Below are 22,549 nucleotides of genomic sequence, written 5' to 3'. Positions count from 1 at the left end.
TTATACCAATGTAACTATTTCACGCGGACGGAGTCGCGGGCAAAAGCTAGTATTATTATATTCTAATATATAAATCATAATATAATTGTTTTGTCCGTATGAAACGGTTGGACTGATTTCCATGTTTTTTTTTTGTTTATTCGTGCGGATTCAAGAATGGTTCAGATTGACAATTTTTTTATGATTATTTTGTAATAATAGCTTGAATTACTCTTTTTTTGCTTTCTACGAAATTGCAGGTTTCCGTGAAGAGGTTCCACATATTATAATGGCTTTATGTATTTGGTCAATATCGTGTTAAAGGGAAAATGTAGTTACGAAATGGAGGCATCTTGATTAAGACACATGACCACCGAATTGAGGGACCACTGAACTGTATCATATTGGTAGTGGATCCGGACGGTATTAGAGGCGTTTACCATCAGCCTATCAGCCAGCGGAATCCGACTCGTGCCGCATCAGATCTGTTAATACACTGTCAGCTATTGCTAAAACCAAACCCTCATTCCACCAGCCGGCAAAGTTAATCACAACGTGAACGGTTTATTAATTAACATGTTAATTTTATTCACTGAACAGTTAACGGTTAACGATGTAAATATCCGGTTAGTTCTTTTACCGTATGACTGCTTTCTATTAAAAGTAACAAACAAAGTATTTTTGTTTTTAGACTCGTCGGAATAATGTAAGTTTTCCGTTGAAGAAGCGATTTTCGGTCTTTGATTTTCCTAATATAATTACGGATGTACCTCTGCCTCTATAAAAAAAATACACGGGTTTTTTTTACGTTTGTAGTGTTGCCTTAGATTTTAAACATTAACATCATCGCAGCAAAGCTCACAATCAAATTACACCAGTCATTTGAAACGATACAGTAATGATAAAATATAGGAGACGGTTGATTTCTGCTGCTGAGTTCCAACTTGAAGGTTGATCAGCGGTTATACAGTACGATTGAAGCTTCCTTGTTTGGCCATCGAAATCTGGGTCGGAATAGCCAGCTGTCAACTGGTAATCGGATAGTATCGTCCCTATTATCATAGCTAATGCCTATATCGCAAATCTGCAATTGAGTCCCCATAATCTTGCCATCCCACCCACCCGATAGATTATCAATATATATGAAAATGAATTGCTGTTCGTTAGTCTCGGAAAAACTCGAGAACGACTGGACCGATTTGGCTAACTTTGGCCTTGAATTATTTGTGGAAGTCCAGAGAAGATTTAAAAGGTAGATAAATATGAAAATTAATATTAAGTTAAATTAATATGAATTAAATAAAAAGAACAGTTTTGTTTTCCGTTTCATGTGTCCTCCGTCGAACGGATTCCTTTTGTTTGTTTTAAGTTTATTATATACATAAGTTTAGGTCTTTTATTTTTCGATTGAGGCACTACGAAGTCTGCCGGGTCAGCTAGTTATCATTAAAATTGTGATTCAAGATCTTGCCACCACGGTTTCCGATAGCTGAATATCAGGTGACCTTAAACCTACTCTAGCAAACCCACAAAGCTTGATCGTCATGCTTCTATCAATACGACGCACGATTCGAACACTGAAACATACAAGCAAGTCGTTCGCTTAAAGCAATCTATTCTTACTCCCCATGGCGTCGAAGAATCGACCCCTCACAAAGGACAGTAAATAATGATTTATGCATACCCGTAAAATGTTATTTAAAACATGCGGTTGAAACGCCTTTATCGTTCGCAGGAAATTCCCTTCGGGCAGCTCATTAAAATTCAGATTTATTCACCCCTTTTAGTGTTTAAGTTTTTCCTCGTATTTATAATGTTAGGTCTGAGTATAGCTTAGTTATGAAAAGCACATTAAATGAAACTCGCGAGGTCTTCGGAATTGGTTGTATAGTTACGATTTGTTTTGTGGCGAAAATTGCCACGCTGGTTTACTGCAGTTTACTATATAGTGTAAATTTTTAATAGAAAGGATGGAAAACTTCAATCTAGAAACTACGTGTGTGATGATTGTTCAAAAGTTTTACTGGTGGTAGGACCTCTTGGGAGTCCGCACGGGTAGGTACCACCACCCCGCCTATTTCCGCCGTGAAGCAGTAATGCGTTTCGGTTCGAAGGGTGGGGTAGCCGTTGTAACTATACTGAGATCTTAGAACTTATATCTCGAGGTGGGTGGCGCATTTACGTTGTAGATGTATATGGGCTCCAGTAACCACTTAACACCAGGTGGGCTGTGAGCTCGTCCATCCATCTAAGCAATAAAAAAAAGCATGAAGAAATGTGGAAGGAATATGTGATTCTCCATTCCGGGGCGTAGTGCATTCAGACCAGAATTTCTAAAGTTTTGCTAGACAGAACTGGCTTATCAGATTCATCAGGACACACAACGCCTCAAAATGCTTTCTGCGAAGTTTGAGTCTGCGGAATAGTATTCTAAAATAGAATAGAATAGATAGAACAACAATAGATAGAATAGAATTCTAGAATAGTATTGCTGGGTACGCTTTTGCCGAAGTATGTGTGCTTCAACGTTAAAGTTGTATAAGACGTTCTGCAGCATTTTCTTATTACCCTTGTAGTTAGACGAGCATACGGTCCACCTGATGAAGAGTGTTTGCCGTCGCTCACGGACATCAGCAATGACAGGGGCAAAGTCAACCGCTGCCTACAAAAAGCCTTTACCTTACAAAATATATTTACGTGCAGATCAAAATTTCGAACTTCAGAAGAATTAGATTTATTATTAGATAGAATAGGACGGTCAAGAAACCAAAGAAAGTCAGTTGTTTTGACTAATCGAACAGACTTCCTGTTTGAGAGAAAACGTTCAACGCTTCACATCTGGATGTCATCGTAAAAATGTCAAAGTAGAACTGGATTATGCAATAAGGAGCCAAGCAAAATCTTTATAGTGATTTGAACGTGTTTCCTTAATAATGCGGACCACAGCATGATAATAATAATAAATTATACTCTTAATATTATAAATGTGAAAGTGTGTTTGCTTGTCCCTATTTTACGTCTTTTTTTTTTTCCTACCTAAGCTGAGAGCCTTGAGAGGCTATTTCAGCGTAACCTTAACTAGTAGGTGAGCTCACGGGGCTCAAACCTGACGACGTTGCTAACACGAACCCTAGCAAGAGCCGTGCTTCGCAGAATCTACCACCGGATCGGAAACGCGACCCACTGAGAAGATCCGACGAGAAACTCAGTGGTTAACATTTTGATAAACAACAAGAAAAAGCTCACTAACAGCCATTAATAATATAAAAAGACCGGTTCACGAGACTCCCGGCTCCCGATTATTATCTTTTTGTTTAGGGTTAGAAAGGTCAAAATTGTACATCAATTAATTTATATTCAGCGTCTTCGAAGTGTAAACGAACCCGCTTGACTGCATTAATTCGAACAGTTTTATTCTATTAACTATGATTTCATTCATCTCGTTCAATTAAAAAACGGAATATTAGTTCAATTGATGGGCCTGTTATTGACGTACTCTACTGATTATTTTTGGCTTGAGTTTATTTACAAATGAACTCGGCATCTAGTTTATTTGACATCGTTCAACATAAGTATACTGCGCGATTCTTTTGTGACAGACGTAAGATTCTTTTCTTTTTTTTTATTGGGAGTAAATTAGGAAAAGGGGAGGAGCTTAAGTAGGAAAGCGAACCCGGGCATGAGATCGGGAAAACGCGGGAAGAAGAGAGGAAGTAAACGAGCTGACCTTTTATCATGTACCCGGTGTTAAAGAGTCCATGGATGTGTGGTAATAACTACGAAGGACAGACCTTCCATCGAGCGGGTAATATTGCTCGGTAGACCGACAGTCCGTATGTTGTTGTTCGGATTCCGTGGGGGTCGTCGCGTCCCCTTGCGGGGGCGAGGAGCGGGCCTCGGGGAAACCCCTCCGCCCGGGCTGAATCTCCCTGCCTATTGACACAGGTGATGCACTGCGGGTGATGATGTGTGGCAGGCTTGAGGTTGAGATGGGTGGGATCGACTTCTTTCTTCTCTTCCCTCTTCTCTCTTCTTTTTTAAATTCTTGGTTCGGATTCTATCCGATCAAAAATTATCCTGAAAATGTCGTAAGCGGGATTCAGTCATCTGTTAAATATCTTGTGTTGTATGATGGCTACCGCTACAGATATAACAACTTGGATGCTGCTGCATATTTTAAGCATAGCAAACTCCACTGTGTTATAATAACGGTAATAAAAGCTCTCTCTCAAGCTGAGCCCCGTCGACCACCAGTCGTAGCCAAACAAGCTTTGTGAATAATACCCGATCCCACAGACACGATCCGCTGAGTATCTCACCGGGTCTTCGCAGTGGTCAGCGATTTCGAAGCGATGGTAGATTCAACGAAGCACTGCCCTTGCTAGGGAAAATGTTAGCAAATTCATTCAGGCTGAGCCCAGTGAACTCGTTGATCAATCAAGACGAAGCCAGGAATATCTCCTCGAGTCTACTGGCAATTAGGTAGGCCAAAAAAATTGGTCATGAACAACTTAAAAAAATACTTGTTGCTTCTGCACTGACGCTTATTCAGAGAACAATGGCATTACAAAACTGATGACACATATATAATAAGTTAATATTACGTAAATAACGTAATTAAAAATGAAATTTTCTGTACGTGAAAAGATAACGTGCCACAATTAAGATAAAATTTGTAGATTTGTGGTAATATTTTTCCAGTGTTATACTAAGAAAGCTATAGTTTAGTTAGGTAGGATTACTGGTGGTCCGAAGACCTTTCCAATTTCAACATCACAGGTGGGCGAGCAAGGGCTCAGCCAGGAGGCTTAGGATTTGTTAACAACTGCCCATGCGCCGCCAGAGGAGACCTAACAACTCAAGGGCAGCTGTTTCGCGAATTAATCTATTGCCTAATTGAAATCGCGTCCAGCTTAGAAGATTCGGCGAGAAACTCAGTCTGACGATATATGGATTAGGTTGCACATCGAACTCTTTGCCGAGTTCGACGAGTACGGTTACCAGAGGGATAGTGTTAAATCTGAAGGCGTTAGTTTGACCTCTTCAGTTAAATGTTAACAAATCATTGAAAACCTGAAATAAAAACCCGAAACTGAAGAAGGCTCTTGGTCTTGTCTAGGTTTGATATGATGGAAGTGCCCCGCGGTTCTGCATGTGGTAAATTTGTAATTCGGAATGAATTAATCTGGTACCTAAATACCAGAAGAAAACCTTCGAGATCGTTGAATGTGGAAGACATTATGAATTTATATTTAAAAAGAAAACCTGACATTTCATTAGTGTTTCTGTATGTTACAAATGAAACCGGACTGGCAGACATTGCGATTAGCCCGAAATATCATACGGCCTCTGTCGTAGTTCAATTCCATTCTAAAACTCGTCTGGTCCTGTCTTCCGATATTAACTATGGAAAAGTATATAAAGAGAAAAAAAATTTAAATTCGCAGTAAATAAATTAAAAGGGAATGTTACGTGTTTTGTACTTTAGTAATATATTTGTATTGCTGGACACTCGCTTTCAAGTTGTTACGGAGGAAAAAAACCCGCAGTGTTGTGTCAACAAACCAAAGTAACAACAAACATTGCGTTGTAAAACGAATTACGTGTTTGCAAATAATATTTATTTTGTGGCTTCGTCGTCTAAAAGATAAGACGCTCGGTGTGTTCTTTAAGCGTTTTTAAATCTCGCAGGCGATTGCCGATGTTTCTAAATCCGCTGTACACATTAGGCCAAAATGCTGGGCTACCACGCTGGGCCAACGTAGATATCTACGTGGTGATATGTCGGTAGTTGGAACAAACACTGGCCGAATAATGTGGGTTTTTAGTGCACACATCAAAGGATCTTGGCGCAGTACGCAAATAGTGTTCACACATTGGCGCCTTCTTCAGTTCATTGTTATTCATCAGCAAAGACAGTAGTGTTGCGTCATTTCTTTTTAGTCACTCCACACTTTGCTGCACATTTACGTAATACTTAAACGTACTGTACAAATAAATTACCGCGGCTGCAAGAGATTCTACGTCCATCTTTATCAAAGCGCCAATTCAGAATGATCAGAATGGGATCCGATATTTTGGTCAATGAGCTTGCCCAGCACCTAGGTCCAATGCTTACAGCGGACTTAAGAAAAACATAGGTGCTTACTTAACACATTCCTACAGAGGTTTCTGAAGAGAACATTCACGATGAAGGAATAACTGTGTCTACTAAAAATTAAGTCTGATTTGGAGAAAGACGTAAAAACCAAAACACAAAATGTGGCGGTGCGTATTATCGAGCGCGGGAAGGTACCATCATCCTGTCTACGTCTGCCGCAAAACAGACATTATCTCCGGTCTGAAGGGTATACAATACATTTGAGATTAGTAGTATACATTTATCAACATGGTAAGAATGGTCAGGCAGTGTAATGATTTGGCCAAATGTCACGGTAACCTTGATATCTTTGAAGCTAGACTCAAGGGATTTGTCAGATGTGTGAAGGATATCCTATTTAACAATGGCTAGTTATCAATTGCACATTAATATGGTTTTGCTGAGTGCACATAATATTTAGATTGCTATCCAGATTAGATCTAGGTACTACTTGTACGATTTAGCTAATATGTACTGTAATGATTGTAATTTGTAAAAAAAACATGGCTGATGGCATTTAACAACCTATCAGGGACAAAAAGTATAACAAAACGAATTCTAAGGATAGTACTGCCAGCTGGGCCTAGGATCTTGGCTTCGATTTCTACTTCGGACACATTATCACGGGACGAACAGTTTTATTTACTCTTTGTCTGGGTGTATAATATCTAATGCGGATTGGCGTGGCGACCTATGCTACTCATTGTGGCTTAATGCGCGAATCTGAACGATAAAGTAATGTTCCTGATATTTAAAGTTTTACAAATAATCACGATACACAATACATAATATCCTAAATTAAATACGATCAATCATAGGGGTCTGATTGCCAGTTTTTTCACGTTCTACCCCATCAAGACTCCATGAACGATTACCACGTTTGCGTCCGAAGAGACGTAATCTGAGAGTAATACACGCTTTTTTACAATAAAATCATTTTTTCTTACACTATTTTTAATTCGAATTTATTAAAATTTATTTGCAATTTTTTACTTGGATTTTCTATAAAAGCGTATTTTGTTAGTTTTTTTAAACTATTATTTATTTTTAATTTTTTAGTTGAATTTCAATTTTTTCAATTCTTTTTTTTTAATATTGAATTGTCATCGATCCTTAATAAGTATACCAAATTTTGAGTTGATCCGACGTTTTGAAGGGGGTCAAAATCATGTTCAAAGATTCCGTTACATACATACGTCTGAAGCTAATAAAAGCGTATTAAAAAGAGTTTGTAATCTGTAGAAGTACAGACACATACGCATCGATACGTACATATTTGAACATATATACCAGTCTCATGTATTCCCTTAATACAAAAATGCACATAGTCAATAGTTATTTATTTAAAACGTAAATAAACCTAAAAGAAAACACGCGTACTTCTAACGTGATTCTCTTCAAGCAACCTTGAATTATTAACTATTCAAGTCCCTATGTTCATTTGTCACTGAAATTACTCATTTACATCGGCAACGCCCGTGAATTCGCTACTTTTCGTATTTAGGTGATCTGTGGATCACGTAATCGTAAATTTTTTGTCCTTATTTTATGAATAATAAAATAGAGACAGCATATACGGTTGTAAATCTTCATAATTTGCGTGCAAAACTTAACATAGAACGTATACTGATAGAGTTTAGACACTTATGACATCATGTTCCGTGATTAGCGTTTAATAATTAAAAACGTGATATAGCTGTGAAATATCCAATTTTTTTTTATTACCCTTGTAAGCAGACGAGCATATGGCCCGCCTGATGGGGAGTGGTTATCGTCGCCCATGGACGTCAGCAATGCCAGGGGTAGAGCCAAGCCGCTGCCTACCGTTAAGTAGGAGAGTACTTCCACAAGCCTCGTTTGAAAAAGGATATAGCGAACTGTTGATGCTAATCACTACACAGTATAAAACAAAGTCGCTTTCTCTGTCCCTACGTCTGTCTGTCCCTATGTATGCTTAAATCTTTAAAAGTACGCAACGGATTTTGATGCGGTTTTTTTAATAGATAGAGTGATTAAAGAGGAAGGTTTAATATAATAACGTCCATTAAATAGTGGAGAAATCAATAATAAATTACAGTTTCCGAAGCGAAGCGAGGGCGGGTCGCTAGTACCAAATAAAACGTACCTTTAATTACAAAGATAAATGTCGCGTATTAAGCAAAATGTCGCTTAAAGCAAATATTATTATATAAAGCAATTATTACTGGTGGTAGGACCTCTTGTGAGTCCGCACGGGTAGGTTCCACCGCCCCGCCTATTTCTGCCGTGAAGCAGTAATGCGTTTCGGTTTGAAGGGTGGGGCAGCCGTTGTGACTATACTGAGACCTTAGAACTATATCTCAAGGTGTGTGGCGCATTTACGTTGTAGATGTCTATGGGCTCCAGTAACCACTTAACACCAGGTGGGCTGTGAGCTCGTCCACACATCTAAGCAATAATAAAAAAAAATAGCCTTTCTTCATCTCTCCATATGGTTTCCAACGCTACGAATACTTCGCAGTTTTCTTGGTCACAGTCAGTCGCTTTAAATTATATCTTCTTCTTCTTCTTCTTAGTCGAATACTTCATTGCTGAAGGTCGTGTCCTTGAAAGTCCTTCGTGGCTCTTTGTACCCTCGGCTTCCATTTGCTTCGGTTTTCGGCTTCTCTCAGGGCGTTCGCAACAGAGAGTCCAGTGAGCGCAGTTATCTGATCCGACCAGCGGTTTGGTGGCCGGCCGGCGGGTCTTTTCCCTTCTACCTTGCCCACCACAATCAATCTTTCAAGGTTGTCCGGTGGCCGCCGAGCAATATGACCAAAGTAACCAAATATTAAATAGTAAATTATATCAAATTATATTAAATAGAAAATGCTAAAATTGCTTATTTTATTTTTCGTAAACTATAGGTACTCGTATATTTGCAAGAAGATTTTAACTAATTTTGCTCTATGCACATGCACATACAACTATCTCACACGAGCACCAAAACCCAAAACAAAAATGGCTTGTAAACTACTATGGCGAGTTTATTCTAGCGTTTTTTTAACTGTCACCGCTTGACAGTCTGTGACCACGAAAAGTGTACCGTATTCTTAAAGTCTGAACTAATGTAACGACAACAAAAAAAGCCAAGATTAAAACGTTTACTTAAATTTAAGTATTTCTACGACTCGTGAAAAATATATTGTTCTGAAAACTAAAAGTTAGTTCTACAAAAAAGATTATCAATTTCACAAACCGTACTTGAGGAGAGCCAGGCGTCGTGTTGTCGATAACGCACTGCGGCCCCTCATCGACAGAACGAAGGGGGACTAGAACTGTTTCAGTGACTCACGGCTGGTATTGAAAAGGGGGCCTTGGAGCGGCGAAACTGGTAATTCCTGTGAATTAACTGCACCATTAACGTGTACTTTTTGAAACTACAAAAAAAAGCGTTCCGTTTGAAGTGGTTTTTAGCCTTGAGAGGCTATTTCAGCGTAACCTTAACTAGTAAGTGAGCTCACGGGACTCAAACCGGAGTGATGCTAACACTGACCCTAGCAAGAGCAGTGCTTCGCAGAATCTTCCACCGGATCGGAAACGCGACCCACTTAGAAGATCCGGCGAGAAACTCAGTGGGCTGTGTCTATGGGTTAATTCGCTCGTCGCAATTGACGAGTTCGACGAGGACGGTGACCGGTGCTTGTGGTACCTAAAAGCACCGTTAATGGATCTGGAGGATCCGTAATGACGTATTTTGGGCGACGTCGATGAAGTGTCTCGTGATTAGTCGCATTAATTGCATTGCATGGGCGACTCGTTATCGCTAGCCCAAAGTGCTAGTGAAATTTCCCGTTGATATACACGTAAATGTGACGCTAGCTTCGGAAGAAATAGCTTCAGAACGGAACTGGTTTCATGGAAACAGTACGTATCCTTTTTTCCTACGTACCATCCGTCTCTGGAATGGACTCCTGTTCACGATGTTTCCCGAGCGCTATGACATGTGGTAGGACCTACTCTACTGTTGGTAGAACCTCTTGAGTCCGCACGGGTAGGTACCACCGCCCCGCCTATTTCTGCCGTGAAGCAGTAATGCGTTTCGGTTTGAAGGGTAGGGCAGCCGTTGTAACTATACTGAGACCTTAGAACTTATATCTCAAAGTTGTTGCGTTGGATGGCATTAGTGGGCCGTAAACTCTTGTGAACACAAAACAATAATAAAAATGTGGAACGTCTTTGAGATAAGTTAATTTGCACAAAACAACTATTTATACATAAATATTGTAAAACTTGGCAAAGATAGGCACTGTCCACGTTCGTCAGGAACTCCATCGTCTTAAACGATATCTTAAATCAGTTGTTAAAGTCATTGGCCGAAATCATCATTGGCAAAACTACTAAGATAATCTTATCTCGTTAAACATTAAAATTTACTTGTGAGAAGTGGGTCATTTCGTCAACGCCAGATATGTACATACGTAACGGGTGACGACAACACTTTAATAAAACCACTGGATAATATATAGAATATTAAAATTAATAGAAAAATCCGTACATTTACTGTTTAATGTTGCTGCACTTGTGAATTTTATTTATTTATTTTCGTACAATGAGATTTGAGCAGAACTATCCCTTGACCGAGTACACATTTAAAAAAAAAACGGCTTCAGGGGATTCCCAGGATCGTATTATACATTCTAAAATAACGTCTTGACAAAGACTGGAGTTTTAATCTTAATATTAGTTTTTGAAACAAACGTACCATCCATATTTTTATAGCTGTATGCTCTTGAGGGTTCCACCGTCCACTACCACCGTGGAGTTCAATCTAGTTGGACAAACGATTTCATAAAATATAAAAGAACACGCTAGATGCTTCAAACTGGATTAGAAAAACAGAAAAACAGCCTCTGATCGCGTTATAATATAGCTCAATAAATGATTATTGTTACTATCATTATTCGGGGTCTGGTGGTTTTTGTTCGTGTCATATGGGTATGTGGGTTTTCGGTGCTTGTAATACGGGAGAAAATCGTATTTTGTATCCTTCGGACGTGAAAAATTTATTAAAAGAACAATGTATCCATCCGGCTTGTGGTAGGAATTGACTGATAAATATCGTCTCGGACAGGGACAGCGAGTGACGACTGTAGATGCTGCTATTTTTCTCGTACCCAATCGCTGATAGCCTCGAGGGGCTATTTCGATTTCGCCGGACTGGTAGGCGAGCTTACTACTACCTTACTTACTACCGAGAGGTTCCACAAGAAACTCAGTGGGTTGTGTCTAACCTAACTTAGGTTTTGGTTTTTAAGTCGTCGTGGGCTAAAGGATAAGACGTCCGGTGCATTCGTATGTAGCGATGCACCGGTGTTCGAATCCCGCAGGCGGGTACCAATTTTTCTAATGAAATACGTACTCAACAAATGTTCACGATTGACTTCCACGGTGAAGGAATAACATCGTGTAATAAAAACCAAACCCGCAAAATTATAATTTGTGTAATCACTGGTGGTAGGACCTCTTGGGAGTCCGCACGGGTAGGTACCACCACCCCGCCTATTTCCGCCGTGAAGCAGTAATGCGTTTCGGTACGAAGGGTGGGGTAGCCGTTGTAACTATACTGAGACCTTAGAACTTGTATCTCGAGGTGGGTGGCGCATTTACGTTGTAGATGTCTATGGGCTCCAGTAACCACTAAACACCAGGTGGGCCGTGAGCTCGACCATCCATCTAAGCAATAAAAAAAAATAAAAAAATAAAAAAAAAGGTTTCATGTCGAAACTGTTCGAAGTCTCCTAAAACTTTTTATTTTTAGTCCTGTTTAAAATATGTCCGAATTTAAAACAAACGTATAGTGACAGTAGCGATGACCCAACGTTTGTTTTTGCACTCGTATAGACAGTCCGAGACATAGTTATAACGATTATGCAATTTAGTTTCACGTTCACATGTCTAATGTGACACGTAGCGCATACGGAAATGGGGTCAGAATATAAACAATAACAAGAATTATTGTATGCCCTATATACCTACATTTTACATGATCGGAAATATAGGTGTGAACTGTAGATTGGATAATATGTATATTGCCGAATTCACATCTGCTGTAGCTTTATAAATAACTAGTTAGGAGTTATTACAGAGAGGTAGGCGCGCATAGTGAGGTTTCTCACTCTCATCGCTTGAGTCATAGACACCGCAGCCAGCGGTAATCTATTTATATAATTATATTTTAAAAAAACTGATGTAAACACCCGTCTTGTTCTTTTTTGCTTTTTGTACTCTTAACAAGGAACTTCAGCAGGCCAACAATTGTATTGTTTTTATTCTGAAATTATTATTTTTACGTTGTAGTATGTAGTACGTAATGTAATATCAATTCCTTCAGCTGACCCTGCATTTACATTGCGGTTTTATCTATATATATAAAAATGAATTGTTGTTCGTTAGTCTCGCCAAAACTCGAGAACGGCTCTACCGATTTGGCTAATTTTAGTCTTGAATTATTTGTGGAAGTCCACAGAAGGTTTAAATAAATATGAAAATGCTCGAAATGAAATAAAAATAACAATTTTGTTTTTCCTTTGATGTTTCCCCCGCCGGACGGGTTCCTTTTGTTTGTTTTAATTTTTTTTTATACAAAAGCTTAAGTATTTTATTTATCGATTGAGGCACTACGAAGTCTGCCGGGTCAGCTAGTTTATTATAAATGATCTTATACGCAATGAGCTATAGGCACTTAATGAGCCAGTTATATGAAAAATAAAACGCTTTTTTTTCTACCTAAGCTGATGGTCTTGAGAGACCATATCAGCGTCACCGGGCGAGTAGATGAGCTCACGGGGCTCAAACCTAAAGCGTTATTAACGTGTTCGTCTCAATGTTTATTATGAATAACGCCGTACGTATTAATATGCGATTTAGTAAACTTTAGATTTGTTTTAAGTCAACATTTCGGTAATAGTTTATCTCCTACGGATCTGCCTCGGAAATTGTCGTTGTAAACATAAACAAGCATACCGTGTTAAAGGGCTGGACATATCTTCAGAAATACCAAACAAGAACTACTAAAGGCTTACTGAATACAGAATTAATCTAACAAAGGTACTGACGCCCGCCATTACTACTAGTAGTGCACAGTACTACCCCAAGGCGAAATACTACTTCTGTCCCGTCTGAGGGTTCCAGGAAAGAAAAAAAAAACACTGCTGCCAATCAGACACCAGACCGGCGAGACGATTAAAGACATTTATTTTTCCCGGTAGCCTATGAGGCTATTCCAGCTACGCCAGGACGGGTAGGTGAGCTCACGGGCTCAACCTGAGAGAATTTGCCAACACTAACCCTAGCAAAAGCCTCGGAATCGCGACCCACTGAGAAGATCCGGCGAGTAACTCAGTGGGCTAAGAGACGATTCATGATGTTAATATCATAAATTAAACTATTTACTTCTCTCTGGATTTAAAACGTGTTTTTGTCATTATACAACGTGTTATAAAATACCCCGTAAAAAATATAATTAATTATCGAAGCCAAAAATTTTGTCAACCCTAGTAAGCTGTCACGTCAGGGAACTAGATTATTTAACAGAAAGGCCTACGTACCTATTTTACCTAATAATTGCCTATTTTAGTTGTTATTTCGTTTTTCATTCATAAATGTTTGCAACCTCAATACAAGGATTTCATTGTACTTGAGTACTGGCTTCAAAAAATGTCAAATGTTGGAAAAAAATTATATGATACTAATTTCAAATATTTTAATATTTTTGGCGCGCTTTTATCCTACAGAGCGGTTTGTTGTCGTCTGTATCGATATAAACGCGATGCTAACGCGCATGTGTATCGATAAAAACGCGCGTTAGCATCGCATCTGTATCGCTACAAACGCGCGTTGACGGCGCGTTTTTATCCCACAGAATGGTTTCTTGTCGTTTGTATCGATACAAACGTGATGCTAACGCGCGTCTGTATCAATTCAAACGCGTATTTGAATTTATACAGGTGTGCAAAGGTCTACAGGCTGCGTCTGACTTGCGTGTGTATCGCGTCTGTATCGCTACGTACGCGCGTCGACGGCGCGTTTAAAAAACGTGGTGTGCACAGGCCCTTATTCTTTAATTTTACTGAAATAGGGGTTACACATCAGTGGAAATTAAAATATTTTTTGGGGTATGTATGTTATACAGCGTTACTGCGGTTCTTAGCCCACTGAGTTTCTCGCCGGATCTTCTCAGTGGGTCGCGTTTCCGATCCGGTGGTAGACTCTGCGAAGCACGGCTCTTGCTAGGGTTCGTGATAGCAACGCTGGCAGGTTTGAGCCCCGTGAGCTCACCTACTAGTTAAGGTTACACTGAAATAGCCTCTCAAGGAATCAGCTTAAGTAGAAAAAAAGGAGCGGTTCTTAATTATTGCGAATGGACTCGTTATAAGGCCCCATTTAATCTCCTTTCGGCTTTACGGGTAGTTCTGTAACGCCTTGCATATTGGCGACTTTTCGACCACATCACAGATTCGGCGGTCGCGAACGACTAAGGCTTTGTTGGTCGTCGTTTTATGAATATTTTGCTGTGAAGCATAAATGTGGTTTATTTTTGCCACTCACGCGAGACTTGAAGAAAACGCAACGATGTTATATAATGAGTTGTAGTTCTGAGTACGTACTGAATTTTTCGGCGTAATCATTAAATTAAAATAATAATTTGTTTGTCACTGACGTGTCCGCCCGAGAATGAGATAACGTCAATGCTCAATGTTTTTTTTTTTTTTGTTTTTTATCTGACGAACGATTTATTTCCAATGTCGACTTTGTAGTGTAACTGTGAAGTTCTTGAAATGGTAAGTTATAATAATTTTAAAATTTGTTTGTTTTACAATATTTTAATATTATTAAACTGCACGGCAATATCGCTTTTATAGTCATTCCTGGTCAACGCAGCTGTGGGTAAATATTAATATTGATAAAATGAATGTAACTGTGTGTGATTTTAATTATGAATATTGTTTTAAACCTGGAATTTTTTGGCCCATCTAATAGACATCAACATCTTGGAGATGCGAATTTCAGCAGAATATAATTTGTAATTGGCTTTGGCCTTCAAAAGTAATCCTTAATTGTTAAAAACTTTACAATTGTAGTGTACCCGTTTTAATAACGTTGAATAACAGAGTGTAAATTATCACACAATAATTTTAAATCTTCGACTATGCACAGTTCGAAAATTTGTTAGGAAAACATCTGTTCGCCATGTGATCATATTTTTTTACAAAATTTATATTTTAAGTATGATGTAAGAATATCGTGGATCCGCTCGTGATGTTGAGTTAGAAGATAAATATTTGAATAAATATATTTTTACTGGGACTGGGAATGCCTTTCGGTTTGAAGGCTCGGGCAGCCGTTGCTGAGCGCTCCCTATGTGACAAATACGGTCACCGTTCTCTTCGAACTCGACGAGCGAACTAATCCATAGACATAGCCCATTAAGTTTCTCGCCGGATCGTCTCAGTGGGTCGCGATTCCGATCCGGTGGTAGATTCTGCGAAGCGCTACTCTTGCTAGGGCTAGTATTAGCAAATTCTCTCAGGTTGAGCCCGTGAGCTCACCTACCCATTTGGACGTAGCTGGAATAGCCTCTTAGGCTACCAGCGAATAGATAGAAAAAAAATATGTAACAAACTTAAACGAATCATTATCTATATATATAAAAATGAATTGCTGTTCGTTAGTCTCGCTAAAACTCGAGAACGCCTGGACCGATTTAGCTAATTTTGGTCTTGAATTATTTGTGGAGATCCAGAGAAGGTTTAAAAGGTTAGATAAATATGAAAATGTTCGGAATTAAATAAAAATAACAATTTTGTTTTTCCTTTGATGTGTCCCCCGTCGGACGGATTCCTTTTGATTGTTTTAAGTTTATTTTAAACAAAAGTTTAGGTCTTTTATTTATCGATTGAGGCACTACGAAGTCTGCCGGGTCAGCTAGTCATAAATAATTTAAATTTTACCATTTAATTTTATAAAGGCTCAAATATACACACACACACATTCACTAACAAAAGTAGTGTAATCCGAGACATACAAGTGTAGCGTCAGTACCAACCTGCATTGTCATCTGATGCACCATTGTCCGTACAATAGACTCCAACAGCTCCAACCTTGGTGACGTTTGTTGCGACAAGCCCAGTATTTTCTGATTCTGAAGGTCATACTTTTGTTAATTGTAATGTTGTTGATTTGTTATTGCTTAGACCGGTGACACTTTAACCTCGTTCGTCAATTGTTTTAAATTTATAGCGCCTTAATTTTTTTAAACCGCTACATATGTGTATATTTATGTACATTGTATATACCTAATGGAATCTTTAAACGTGATTATTACATACTTCAAAACATAGGATCATATTGAAATTTAGCACAATTGTAAGGGTCGATGGCCATGTAATTATTTTGAAGATAATTAAAAACATCATAAGAAATTTTAAATCAGAATAAACATATTTTTAAAAATGTGAATTTGAATATGAATTTACTGGTGGTAGGACCTCTTGTGAGTCCGCGCGGGTAGGTACCACTACCCTGCGTCTTTCTGCCGTGAAGCACTAATTCGTTTCGGTTTGAAGGGTGGGGCAGCCGTTGTAACTATACTGAGATCTTAGAACTTATATCTCAAGGTCGGCGGCGCATTCACGTTGTAGATGTCTATGGGCTCCAGTAACCACTTAACACCAGGTGGGCTGTGAGCTAGGCCACTCATCTAAGCAAAAAATACGCGACATTTATCTTTTTTAATTCAAGGGTCCGTTTTATTTGCTATTAACATCAACAATTATATGTATTTAATTGAACTTCAATTATGTTTACCCCATTCAAAAAGCTGAAGAAGCTTTTTTTTTCATGTTTTATTCCAAATTTTAAACTTAAAATGCAAAAGTTTCGTTAAAACAAATAGCCAAACCAACCCATTGATTTTATAATTTTGTTCAATTTAAATCGGCTATATTCAAATACATATTTAAAAACAATATGTTTATTCTGGTCTATTCTTATGACGTTTTTAATTACAATAAACCTGATAACCTCAGAACGAATTAACGAAATATAAAACAAATTCTCTATATTTTTGAAAAATATTTTCTACATTTTTTAGTTTAATACTTTTTAGTTCGACTAGGTACAAAAGCGTGTTATTTGGAAATGTTATTTAGCATTTTAAATCTACTTTCACACTACTTAAAATCATATGTCAAGAATAAAATTCATTATTGATAAAATTCCTTTAATTTAAATGTTATTAATGTAGTTATGTTATGTTAGTAATGTATTACATATATATATTAGATAAACTTTTTTCATGACTTTCAGAGGTCACGGTCCACGTGATTTTGAACCGTAACCGGAGTTATATAATCACGGAGATTTTTTATGTTGCTTAGATGGGTGGACGAGCTCACAGCCCACCTGGTGTTAAGTGGTTACTGGAGCCTTTGGACATTTGTTGAGTACGTAATTCATTAGAAAAATTGTTACCCGCCTGGGATTCGAACACATCAATTGCATTGATTATACTCGTACTACCGCTGGCGTGATAGTTTCGCGCCGAAATACTAGAAGGAGAAACGTACTCTTTCCGTCTCTTTTAAATCAAGCGCATACCTTAAAGTGCTATAATCGAAAAACAAAAAGAAATACAATTCTTCAACTACATTTTTGGAGTTTACCAGTACTATACTAAACTATACTGAGACCTTAGAACTCATATCTCAAGGTGGGGGGCGGCATTTGCGCTGTAGATGTCTATGGACTCCGGTTACAACTTAAAATTAGGTGGGCCGTGAGCTCGTCCACCCATCAATGCCATCATCACTACTCAATTCTAAACGTGCGCTATTATAATTTATTTTTATTTTTATTGAATGTAATTAAATAAATCAAATATTTATCCCTTGTCATCGCTATTTCATTGCAAGAAATTCAGTTAAATTCATATTTTTGCTGATGAGCAAGGTAGTGTTTGCTATTACGTATCGCGGTCTGAAAATAACAATGGGACTAGCCTCGTCGCTGGGAGGTTGTAAAGGCATCCAATTTGAATGCAAATTTGAGGCTAACCAAGGATAGCTACCTTTTGGGCATGAAGACAGCTAACCGACATCGGTATTACCAGAACATACAAGACTAGAATATCGTTACAAGGGTCGAAAAGATCTTGAGTATGTTAACACCGACTTTTTTGCTCGCAAACTATATGGAGTTGTGGGATCCTTATACATTCTTACCCATGAATCAGCCCGTTGAGTTTCTCGCCGGATCTTGTCAGCCGGTCGCGATTGATTCCGATTCGGTTTCGGATCCGGTCAGATTAATTCGCGAAGGAAGCAGTTTGTTTTTGTTTTTTTTTATTGCTTAGATGGGTGAACGAGCTCACAGCCCACCTGGTGCTAAGTGGTTACTGGAGCCCATAGACATCTACAACGTAAATGCGCCACCCACCTTGAGATGTAAGTTCTAAGGTCTCAAGTATAGTTACAACGGCTGCCCCATCCTTCAAACCGAAACGCATTACTGCTTCACGGCAGAAATAGGCAGGCTGGTGGTACCTACCCGTGGGGACTCACAAGAGGTCGTACCACCAGTAAAGTTGTTGCTCTTAAGTTGTTAGGTCTCCTTTGGAGGCGCTCGGGCAGCTGTTAGCAAATCCCACCTCTCCTGGCTGAGCCCTTTGATCGCCCACCTGTCCTGGTGTAACTGGAAAGGCCTGCGGGCCACCAGTAATCCTTCAATCATAAAAAAATACATTCTTAACAAAAGAAAATCGTTCTTTCGATCCTGTGTGAGATGCCACGTCTGGGATATAAGTTAACAAAAAAAAAAGGAACCAATATCCTAATTAACGTAGCGACCATTTTTCGGTCGCTTGTGTTTACTAACACAATAAGGTATAGTAATCGGCAAACTTCTTGAGCAAATGACCTTGACTGCGCAGAACCGAATTTTAGGTCACTTTGGTGGTGAGGGTGAGACGCGACGGCAGGGGAAATCGTATCGAGCGCGTTATTGGTAGATCAGTCGAACCTTGCGTCCCGCACCGCGCCCTCATTCCGCTTGCTCCCAAAAGTACGCTTGCGTACAGTGGAAAGTCTATCGTTATTAATCGTTAAGTTATTTGTTATAATTGCTTGTGGACTTTGTTGCCATTGCTATTTGTTGAGTGTTTGTTGATTTTTTATAAAACATACACTATGCCGTGACAAACTGGTGTAGTACTTAAAAGAAAGGGTAGAAAATTTGTGTACGACGTATATTGCTTCATTATAAAACAGGGGAAGAATGATATGGAGAAATTAAAACAGACTTCGGAAGCAACAAAAACATCAGTGAGTACTGTTAGGTGCATTATTAACAAAGCTAAAGGCTCTGGCTTGCTCGCAGTGTTTCGGACTCCGGGTAAGAAAAGATCAGGGAAGAAGAAAGTTACCGGAATGGATAGTTTCGTTCAATCTGTAATAAAAAGATGTAATCATAATAACTACATAACAAGCAGCGAAACTCCGTACCGTAGAAAGGCTTCGAAGAATTTAAAGAAGATATAAATTTTAATGGCTCGGAATGAAGCTTACGACGAATTATGAAAGAGCTAGGCTTCAGATGGAAAAAAAGAACAGAAAATAATCAGAAGCTGGTAAATGAAAAAAGTAACATTCGATTACTACGAATCGAATATCTTCAAAAAATAATTAATTATAGACAAAAAAGAAGACCGAATCGACCGAGTTGTAAACTACGCCGATGAGCCCTATGTCGACTCATCACGATGATAGCGACTCGGGTGATGAAAACAGTGATGATGATGATGGTCAAGATTATGATAACGAAAAAAAAATTACAAATACCAGCTTCGCTTTAACTGAACCAAGACCTGGCAACAGCTCTAGTTTTGACTTAATAGAAGGAATATCTATTTTACCCCAAGATTAAATTATTACAATTATTAACCTATATGTTTTGTTGATGTTCTAATAAATATATAAATAAATACATATGTTGATTTTAATAATTTAATAGCATTATGACGCAGAGTAAGTAATGTTTTTGCACGTGAGTGTACCATGCGCAAACTTACCCCCACTACGTCAACAAATGCTCAAGAAGTTTGCCGGTTATTATATTTCGGTGAAATGAGGTGTAACAAAAAAAACAAAAAAAAAACTGTTAACCTTGTAACCTGATTAAGGGATATTCGTTTCCCATTTAGGTGTCTAAATATTAGCTTATACTAAGTAAGCATAGGGTTAGAGTTCTAATATAAGTAGGTATTCTATGTCTTTTTTTTACTTATTGCTTAGATGGCTCGACGAGCTCACAGCCCACCTGGTGTTAAGTGGTTACTGGAGCCCATAGACATCTACAATGTAAATGCGCCACCAGCCTTGAGATATAAATTCTAAGGTCTCAGTATACTTACAACGGCTGCTCCACCCTTCCCAAACCGAAACGTATTACTGCTTCACGGCAGAAATAGGCGGGGCGATGGTACCTACCCGTGCGGACTCACAAGAGGTCCTACCACCCGTAAAAAGATGTTTTCGGCGTATTTATAGTTTAATTTCTAATACAATATGAACTTTAAGTGCACAGAACTATACATTATTTAGGGTTGATTCGAAAAAAATATTGTATTATTATGTAGGTAGTATACATATAAGAATGCAAAATACAAAGCATATAGGTACACATGGACTTGTAATTTCACACAGACAGTTTATCATCAGAAGAAAAATATTGGAAGTCGTCGTGACCTCATAGATAAAACGTCCGTTGCATTCATATCGAGCGATACGACTGGGCCGGTCTTCGAATACCGCAAGCTAATACAAATTTTTATAATGAAATACTTACTTAATACATATCCACGAACTACTTCCACGATGAACGAATAGTATAGTGTAATATTTTTTTTTTTATTGCCCTTGTAGGCAGACGAGCATACGGCCCATCTGATGGTGAGTGGTTACCGTCGCCCATAGACTTCAGTAATGCCAGGGGCAGAGCCAAGCCGCGGCCTACCGAAGATCAAAGCCTGCCTAAGATCAAAATGTAGTATCGTGTAATCAAAATCATCTATATCTATACTAATATTATAAAGAGGAAAGATTTGTTTGTTTGTTTGTTTCGAATAGGCTCCGAAACTACTGGACCGATTTGAAAAATTCTTTTTCCATTAGAAGCCGACATTGTCCCTGATGAATATAGGCTACATTTTTTTCATTTTTTTTTTATTTTTATTTTTTTGGTTTCATTTGTGTTTTAATGTTTCCGAAGCGAAGCGAGGGCGGGTCGCTAGTATATTATAATTTGCTACAATTGTGCCATCTAAATAGATTTAAATACTCAAGATCAAACTGTAAAAGTAATTTTAATTACATACTAGATATTACTTACATTATCCGGTACACCGGTTAGGTTTCTTACGTGGATCTAATTTCGGAAACATTATCTGAATCCAATTAATTTGGTCAAATAAATTGGTGTAGAAAAAAATCGAATAGTAATTACAAACCTATTTAAATTTTTTAATTATTTAGGTTACCTAAAAGCACAAACGAAGAATAAACATCCTTCTAACATAAGTTACAATTATGTGAATAAAATCGTAAAGTCAAGAATAAAGTTAAAAAATTGTAAATAAACAACAAGGGTCCGTTCTAGAACATTCTGAAATTGGAGAATTCATTCTGAGGACGTTGCTGGAATTGACATAAAATGTACAGTAAAATCTTTCAAAACTGAGCCCCATTGCTTATACGTGCGGTAAAGCTATCCCTCGAGGAAAAAAAAAATGTTCAATCGACTGGTTTACGAATAAAATTCATAATAACAAAAAACTCAAATAAATTTGACCGATTATGCAGTATACAAGATCTCCCTAACCAAAAAATAACTCTTTAATCGTGTTACTTTCACAGAAGAATATATAATCAAAATTTCTCGGGAATCAGTAATAGCTGCTTTTTTACTTATTCACGCTTGAATGCGACAAAGTGTATTCACTCTTATTAAAAAACAAATCTTATAGTCATTGTAGTTGCAAATAACGGGCACTTACTATAATTGTTCTCGTGTTTATTAATCATTTCATTGCGTGTCGATAGAAACTATTAAAAAAAGATCTATGGGAAATCCAAAATGGCGCACGTTTCGCGCGCTTTCCTATACCGCTTTTTCTTTTAGCCGTTATGGGAAGAGTTTTTCATACCAGTTCACTTTCAACAATGTTTTGTTTGTATTATTTTATCGATGGATTAACGATTTCTCTGATGATCAGTGAAATTTTATTATTCAATAAGTATCTAATTTAAACAATAAGAAAAATACATAATTATTTGAAATTGAAATTGCTCTTTTTGCCAAAATTGAGTCACGATTTCGTTTCTCGATATAAGAATCGTTAATTTTTTTTCCAAAATA

At 38.1% G+C, this 22,549-nt stretch overlaps 1 protein-coding gene across 3 annotated transcripts in view; it reads left to right on the top strand.

The window, feature by feature from the left end:
• LOC101742594 (dihydropyrimidinase) overlaps positions 1 to 22,549 on the top strand; it is an 83,579-nt gene that overhangs the window by 14,723 nt on the left and 46,307 nt on the right. Inside the window, exon 1 of one of the 3 annotated variants that reach the window (XM_021348399.3) lies at positions 14,773 to 14,919. The exons of the other annotated variants lie outside the window; for them this stretch is intronic. Within the exon in view, the coding sequence (XP_021204074.1) occupies positions 14,917 to 14,919 (3 nt within the window). The 5' untranslated portion in view covers positions 14,773 to 14,916. Of the gene's footprint in view, positions 1 to 14,772; positions 14,920 to 22,549 lie in introns of those variants that run through there. 3 annotated transcript variants of the gene reach the window in all.

Source organism: Bombyx mori, chromosome 27 (assembly GCF_030269925.1).
Source record: "Bombyx mori chromosome 27, ASM3026992v2".
NCBI lineage: Eukaryota > Metazoa > Arthropoda > Insecta > Lepidoptera > Bombycidae > Bombyx > Bombyx mori.
This window is presented reverse-complemented; position numbering and strand designations above follow the sequence as displayed.